The sequence below is a fragment of the Vombatus ursinus genome, unplaced genomic scaffold (genome assembly GCF_900497805.2).
Source record: "Vombatus ursinus unplaced genomic scaffold, bare-nosed wombat genome assembly UNPS02014820.1, whole genome shotgun sequence".
Taxonomy (NCBI): domain Eukaryota; kingdom Metazoa; phylum Chordata; class Mammalia; order Diprotodontia; family Vombatidae; genus Vombatus; species Vombatus ursinus.
In genome coordinates, this window is record NW_020954598.1 from 2,729,560 (window position 1) to 2,737,997 (window position 8,438).

The window sequence follows — 8,438 nt, forward strand, 5'->3', positions numbered from 1 at the left end:
AGGAGGCTAGCTAACTCAACCATTTCACTTTAGAGAGGAGGAAACTGAGGCCTGAGGGGAAGTGGCCATTCCCCTCACTCTCCAGAAGGCTCTCTGTTAAATAGAGGATGGGTGCAACTGTTAAGGTTGGAGTGAGCCCACATATGTTTACTATAGGAGGTTATGGGTGAAAAAACACTTTTTCAACCTTTCAAGTACAGGGGCAAATGTCAGTTACAATTGCTATTAGTACAAATACCACAACCATTCCTGCTACTGCTACTTCAGTAACCATCAGATCAATGAGGCAGAAAACTGCAGAAACACCGTTCTGTACAAAACCTGAAATATTTTACTTTTTTAAACTTTGATCTAAGTTTACTTAGATTCCATGGACTTGATACAAGAGCATTTGATATGAATCAGTAAATAAAACACTGTAATAGCCACAATAAACTTTGTTAGAAATGTACATGTTGCAGAAAAAAAATAATTAAAAAAAAATAGCTTGATGCCTGGATTAGATTAATATAAACGCTGGACAAGAACAGTGTCAAAGGAAGCTTTAAAAACACCTGTTTTGATTAAGTCTGGGGCCCCATTAGACTAACTCTGCTATCCTCCCCGTTGTCCTAGCCCATGTCCCACTCGAACAGGATGTGGGTTAGTTAATAAGGCCTCAGTTGTTTCCTGTAGCTGTTTTCTCATGGACATTTCATCCAGGTAATGGGTATATAAACAAAGCTCATAAGAAATATACAAATATAAAAAGCTACAAACATTAATAAATTACATCATCACAAAACACAGAAACACTTCACAAGGTGCTAGTAAAATAACTGTATCCCCCCTCCCCTCATCATACAAGAATGAAAACAAAGAGCTGGTATTAAAGTTGAAGAATCATCTTCAAAATGTGTCTTAAATAGATTTCTTTTTGTACTATTTGATTCTGTATAAGACTGCACCAACGTGACTTGTTTTTCAGGCAATACCTAATTCCCAAAGTAAAAAAAACAAAAACAAAACAAAAATGAAAAACAAAACAAAAAAAAGAAAAAAAAGAAAATTTTTTTTAAAGAATCAAACGAAAATACAACAGTTTATCATACTGGGCAAAAGACTTGTATAAATGTTAATGAAGTATTCTATAGAAAGGAATTTCTAAAGATACTTTTACTCTTATAAAAAGAAGTTATTTTAAAAAGCTATTTACAAGCTACATTCTATGAAAAATATGCCTTAGGAAAACACATCTAAAATTAAAAGACGGGATTGCCTGAGAAACAAATTCCACCCCACCCCCCTCAGTGTTTATGTGCAGACAAGCCGCTTAATGGAAGATTAAAAGCACTCTACACCAAACGCTAAGAGTTAAAAAGACAAAAGTATCCAGTCAAATTGTCAATCAGCCCAACGTCGGGTCGGACCGGACCGGACCGACCCGACCCAACTGGACCAGGTCTGGCCACCAGACCCTCGCTGGCCTGCACGTGCAGCCCCTCCTCAGACTTCCCAGAGCTGAAGCCCACTGGTACAGTAAGTGCTTTGAGGTGATCAATGGACAACCTCTGCTGCGGGGAGGAGTGGCCAGTGAGGAGGTGTGGCTGGAGGGGCCATCTCTCGGGAGCCAGCCACACCTATCGAGCCGGGTGGGGCTCACCTGAGGGTTCCTCCCCAGCTTGTCCTTGTACCTTGCATGGCCTCAGTTTCTAGGGAGCTTGTCTTCCAAGCTCAGGAGAACTCCAAACCTTAGCTAAGAACCTATGCTCCTCAGGGATCCCCACCCCTGTACCCACATAACCCCCTCACCACTTGCCCAGCCCAGTCTCCACCCCGAAGCTACAGCTGGGCTGAGTACCACCAGCACACCAAGGGCCTCCCCACAGACCCCAACCCTGTCCGCATGCCTGTGCATAAACAGACATTGCTCTGGACTCCAAGGTGGTCTCCTAATTCCAAGTGCTCCTGTGCAGTTAATACCCTTCGCTCCCCCCTGTAGTCAAACCTCCTAACAGGGAAGAAAAGAACTTAACTCAGAAATCAAGTTGAGTGCTTTCGGCATTTGTCTGAAAATGATTTGGGGAGAAAAAAAAAGAACGGAGCGTCCCCTCTCTTTTTCTGGTTGTGTGTGTGTGTGTTTTTTTCTTTTGTTAACCTCTGGCAAGCACCAGAATTTTACCAACTCCAACCTCTTTTCATGCTCCCGTACCCAGATGCCAATGGCGTTGGTCCACACTTCCTTTTTCAAAGGGAGTGTGCTCCAGACTGATGAGCATCTCTTCAAGAGAAACAACCTTGCAACTGGGAGCAAGTTCAAGGGATCCTCTCCTAAGACTGGAATGGTCCTCAAAATCTTGGGTTAACTTTTTGCGAAATGGTCACTCTCAGCAACTTGAGAACGGACGTCTATATTAAAAAATATTTATAGCAGTGCTCTGTACACTCTGACTGCTGAAAGTTAAAAACAACTATTTTGAGTGGTGACAAAAAGTTAACTGGGGTCCTCCCTAGGATGAAGCGCAATACTACGGCAGTCCTCCAAGAGTTGAAGATTTAGTGTTGGCTCAGGAAGAAGTCCTGGGCTGGGGAGAAAAGTCCTGGCTTCTCCAGTATTAAAGGAGGAGCTTTCCATTCCGGTGTATTTTCAAAATCTTCCCCAGCCTCTGTTTGGCTGTCGCCATGCCTTTTTTCGTGCGTTTTCCTGGGAAAAGAAAAAGATGCAATAAAGACTGTCAGCCTCTCCCACGCTTCAGGACCACGGAGCCAACCAAGTTGCTGTCTGGAAGGCTCTCCTGAAAAAGCCTCCACCTTCCAAGAGGGAGGTTAGAGATGAAATTCCGCTTGTCCACATAGGGCCAGGCCTGCCTGTTGCTTCATGGGAACCCTGGACAGAGGCACTCTGGATGTTCAAATGCACTTACAGCCCACTCTCCATTGTCCAGAGGCACTGATGCCCAGCTTTGGATTTGAATTTAGCTTTGGAATGGGCTTTTGTCACTGAATTTGGGTACAGCCTTCTGCAGTTCAGGAATTTCACAACACTATAGACAGGCTAGAATGAGAGTAAACAGAGATAGTGTCGGTGTTAAATAAGGACTTCAATTAAGCAAAGTAGGAGATAATGTCTACAAGAGCTCGAAAGCAAGATCTGCCAGGATAAGGGCCCAAGGTGATAGTTGATACCCCAGCAATGATCAAGAGTTCATTATACTGTATTAGCCAGCAATGGGCAACAGCAGCCAAAGAGATCACCATGTAGGAAGAAGAGGGGTTAGAAGAGGCTTGGGGGAGATATGTCAGGGCTACAGGAGACCCAGAGCTGGGCAACTACAAGTGCTCCCAGGGCCAGGGTCAAGGGTACCACAGGAGACTTGATAAAGATGATGAGATCCCATAGGGCATCTAGGTAGTGCAGTGGATAGAGTACCAGCCCTGGATTCAGGGGGACCTGAGTTCAAATCTGGCCTCAGACACATAACACTTACTAGCTGTGTGACCCTGGGCAAGTCACTTAACCCCAATGGCTACCCAAATAAATTAATTAATTAATTAATTAAAAGATGAAGAGATCCCCCTCAGGCTGGAAAGGCTAAAAAGGAATATGGGTTCATAGACCTACATTTAAAAATGAGAAAACTGTGACCCAGAGAACTCCAGAGGCTTGCTCAGTATCATAGTGATCATAAATGGAAACCCAAACTCTGACTCCAAATCCAGCCCCCCTTTTGACTGTTTGCCGATTGATTGAATGATTGGAGACATACAGGATCACAGGTTTAGAGTTGTTAGAGACAAGAGGTCAAATCCAAAGCTCTAATTTTATAGATGAGCAAACTGAAGGCCAAAGACAGTAAGAGACTTGCCTGGGGCCACAGAATCCCCCTAAAGTGGGATTCACATGCAGTCCTTCTGGACTCCAAATCCAGTGCACTAAACACTACATTACTGCCTCGGGCCAAGTCTGACACTGCCTGGGGCAAATCACTTCACTTCAGGGCCTTTATCCTGATGGGTAAGAGGAGAGGGTGGGACCAGATGATCTCTGAGCCCCCCTCACCCTCGCCCTTCTGTGCCGCCATTGTCCCAGACTCAGCAAGCACCTGGAGCCGAGAACATCTGGCTGCTCAGAAATCAGCAACAGCCACAAGTCAGGGCTTGGCTGATTGTCTGTGGACTGCCTAGACTTCAGAAAGTGATAGTAGCTGTTATACTTTCAGTCATGCCCCAATCCACTGTCTTGACAATGATACCAGAGGGGTTTGCCATTCCCTTCTCCCGAGTGTCCCTATTACACAGATGAGGAACTGAGGCAAATAGAGGGTAAGTGACTTAGGAAGTGTCTAAACTCAGATTTTCCTGACCCCAGGCCTGGTGTTCTATTCGTTACACCACCCAGGTTATCTTAATAATGCAATTAAACTTAAAAGGGTGTTGTACACATTTTTTTTAAATGGGGAGTAAGTTGTTAAACATTTACCAGCATACTGCAATCTGAGATTCAACCCCACCTGGTTAAGTTGCCAGTTCAACATCTAGACCTTCCCAGTTGAATCCAAGGTAGCCACATTCTGGACCATGAGCTATGCTCCATCTGGGCTTGCGGATTTCTCCTACAGATGAATACTCCATCCTTAATATCAATCCGTGAGGACTTTCTGACAGGCTGGGCCCAGTGGTGTCTGTGATGGGCTGTCTCCCTAGTATACCTTCACCTCTGGGTACACTCCCTAACTTTATATGTCTCCTGTTGCCTGCCTCAACAGGGGGACTTCCATAAAGAGCGATGGCCCAGTGGCACCGGGTGAGTTTAGCCTTAGGCACCGCTGGCCAGGGCGGCAGTCCATCTAAGACAACTTACCCACCCGGGGCATCTGAAAAAAACAACAAAGGAAATAATCCCCTTTGCTCTCTGGGTCCCCTCCCTGTGCTCCCCCTTTCTCTCCTCCCAACAAACCAAGTAAAAAAGGCAGCAGCTGACAAGTACTCTCAGAGAAAGCTGCAGGTGCTGTTTGTTTATGCTGTGGTTTGCCAAGTCAACTGATAGTAAACAATCCCACCGGCTGAAGAGTGAGAGGGCACCCATGGCCTTTCCTGACTTTTCAGGCAGCAGGCAGCACCCCACCTAGCAGTTAAGTCCAGAGACTCCCTCTGCACCCAGGTCCTCTAGTCTAAATGTCCCTTGGGTCCTGTACACCTCCCCCCCACCACCATTTTTAAGTGGATCCAGGCTTGTTTAGAAATAGGCCAACACAGAGTACTGTCTGTTCTCATGATCATCATTAAAGTACATTTACCGTGGAGGTATTCCTCCACTGCCCTGAAGAATGTAGGCGCAAAGATTCAGCGCTGGCAGGAACTTGAGAAGGCATCCAGTCCAACCCCCTCAATTTTACAGATTGCCAAAAGGAGGGAAATGATCACCTCAGATCACTTGAATGCTTGGTGATCAAAGCCACAGTGCCTAACATGCAGTAAACAATACATGCTCACACATACAATGATGGAACTCAGGGCTGGCTAATGGGCAAACCCTTTGGGCTAAAATGTGTTTGCCTATTCTGTTTTCCTGACATTGCACCCCCTATATTGGGGGTGGGTGTAGGGGTGGAGAACAGCTGAGGATACTGTAGGTTCTCAGAGGCTTCAGTGAGCCTTGTTCAGATCTAGAGGGAAAACATAAAGCCAAGGCAGCAAGGTAAGGAGTGTGGGGGCAGAATGTCACATATTTTCTCAGAGATAGTCACTCAAATTAAGTACCTACTATGTGCTGGGCATTGTGCTAGGCTCTGGGTCACTGTATTGGTTGTTTTAGCTTAATTTTTTTTTTTTTGCAGTCAGGAAAGGTTTATTTATCAAGAAGTTTTTGGGATGGTGTATGTCCAAAAATGATTGATATAAAAGCAAAAGGTATCAATACAACTTTTTTTTTTTTAAACATAAAGCCACTGAATGTTAGGGCTGAAAGCAGCCTTCCATGTCATCTGGTCCCATACCCTCACTCTAGAGGTAAGGAAATGAGAAGGTGAAGGAGCTTGGGACAGATGTGAACTGAACCCCAAATGTCCTGGAAGCCAAGGGCAGGGGTATTTTTTAAAATCAAATCCCTCTTCTGAGCTACTTTCTTATCATTTGCCTCCTTCTCCCAAAAGCATCAGAAATTAGCAGAGCCTTCTCTAAGCCTCCTCCTCTCCTCTCCTCCACTTTCCCCATTCTGCCACCTCGTTCTCTCACCTTTCCTAATGTCTATTCTCAAAATTGAAGTTTTACCCTTACAAAGGTCCTGGGTGAAAACCAGCATAAAATGGCTGGAGGACAAGGACAGCTGGTCAGAAGCCTGAGTCACTGCACTTTCTGCCACTTCGATGCATGGTGTTTAAAAAGTCTAAGGTCTAAGTACTATGATTTGGGCTACAAATAAAAAAGTTCCCAAATCAACTCAACAAGCATTCATTACACACCTACTGTATGCAGAATATTTTGCTCAGCACCAACGAGATATTTTTGGATGAGACTTGGTCTCTGCCCTCATGGAGTTTAATAGAATCCCACCTCTAACCCTGGACAAAGTCACGTAACTGTTCTCAGCCTCAGTTTCCTCATCTGTAAAATGGAACCCACCTCACAGAGTTGTTTGGACGACCAGTAAGATAACATATGCAAAGTACTTTGCAAACCTTAAAGGACCATGTAATTTAGCAATTAGAAGACTTTCCAGATTCCCCCAGCTGGAAGCACTCTCCTACCCTACCAGTCTTAGTTGTTTACTTATCTTATCTCTTCCCCAGCTAGAATATCAATTCCTCAAGGGCAAGGATACCATCATTCCCATATACCTCCTTCTAGCATCTCGAACAGTATCTTGCATTGTTAGGTATTTAAAAATGAATGAATTTATTGTATGACTGAACTAACATTGAAATTCCTACTCCAGGTCAAGTATAAAATCCTTGACAATATGAAATCTTTCAATAGTAAACAAATATAAATATCAACTCCTAAATGGGGAACATGGCAGGGGAAAGAAAAGGTCCCAAGCAGGATGCTAAGTTAAGAACCAGAAATGGTGAGCTGGAAGCTCTTCCCTTGAGGTAGAAACCACACCATGGGCTCCCGAAGCTGATGAGACAAAGCCTGATGGATCCTGACTCAGTTCTCTCCTCCTCCTGCTTCTCTTGCCCCAGGGGTACTTGCCCTTTGGCCCACTTCAAGATCGGAAGCCAGAATGATGCCTTTGCTGAAGACAATCAAAACCTCAGGAGAAGCCTGGTCAAGCTGCTCCTTCATCTACTGTCTACAGCCCTAATTGTGGCAGCTATCTAGAGAAAGCTCAGCTGCTGGAGCAGAAGCGTATTTCAGGCAAGAACCCTAAGAACCACCTAAGGAAACTGACTTGCTCTCTAGTACAGAAAAAAAAGGGAGGAAGTCACAAGGGAAATGGCCTGCCCTAAGGAGGGCACAGACTGTGGTACCAAGCTCCCCATCGTCTCTAGGAAATCTACTCTGTTCCCTGTGTAGAGTTACAGAGAAAGAACCCCCTTGTCAAGGTAGCAGCAGCCCATAAGAGACCGTACCTTTGGCAGCTGCATTATTCTGGGATGACGAGGACGGCCTCCTCTGGGTGAGGAAGACTCCAGGTGCCATGGGCTGGGAGCCTCGAGTGACTTGAGCCCCGCCAAAGGTGCTGGCTCCTGCTGTATACTCATGGTCAGTGAGGCTGCTGCTATGGGACTCCAGCTTGGGTTCAGGTGAGCTGCTTCCCTGGGAGACCTTATTAGTGTTGCTCGGTGACAATTTCTTTTTGGTATTTTTCTTCTTCTTGCCTTTTTGCTCCTCCTTTGAAGAAAGCACACGGTCATTGTAACCCACTCCCCGGGCCGAGGTAAAAAAAAAAAGTTCCACTACCCCAGTGATGTGTGATATAGTAAGGCCAAAGTTGCCATGATGAGGGTGGCTTGGTGATGGGGAATAGGACCAGCAGTACTAGGATGGGACCCTTGGGATTCAGTGGAGAGACAACTCTACTTGGCAATGATGAGACAATTATCAAGGCTTCCTATGCATTGTGGTTCCAGCCTTGGGACACAGAATGTCAGTATTGAAAAATGACCCTGAAACTGAAGTTTAGACATTGTGGAGATGATGCTGGGAATGAACAGTGGGAATGGCTTGCTTGAATTGATGAGTGAATTCAAAGTGGGAAGACACCCTGTTCTTTTTTTCCCCGCAGATTTGAAGAAGCCAAGCATTTCTCTCTCATTAGCCACTAGGCTATTTCATCTTTAAAGGGAGAGGAGACTTCAGCTTTGGGGGAAATAATCAATAGACCCATTCCAGCCAATCTCTCATCACAAGACTTGACCATGTTCATATAAATAACAAGTAGCAGAGTCAGGAGTCAAACCCATGTGTGTGTGTGTGTGTGTGTGTGTGTGTGTGTGTGTGTGTGTGTGTGTGTG

The 8,438-nt window shown here is 45.1% G+C and overlaps 1 protein-coding gene across 1 annotated transcript in view; it reads right to left on the reverse strand.

The window, feature by feature from the left end:
• Positions 1 to 307: 307 nt before the first annotated feature.
• Positions 308 to 8,438, reverse strand: part of PHF2 (PHD finger protein 2) — a 199,663-nt gene continuing 191,532 nt past the window's right edge. Inside the window, exons 21-22 of the mRNA XM_027837127.1 lie at positions 7,554 to 7,815; positions 308 to 2,683 (exon numbers count right to left, since the gene is read on the reverse strand). Coding sequence (XP_027692928.1) covers positions 2,595 to 2,683; positions 7,554 to 7,815 — 351 coding nt within the window. The 3' untranslated portion in view covers positions 308 to 2,594. The remainder of the gene's footprint in view (positions 2,684 to 7,553; positions 7,816 to 8,438) is intronic.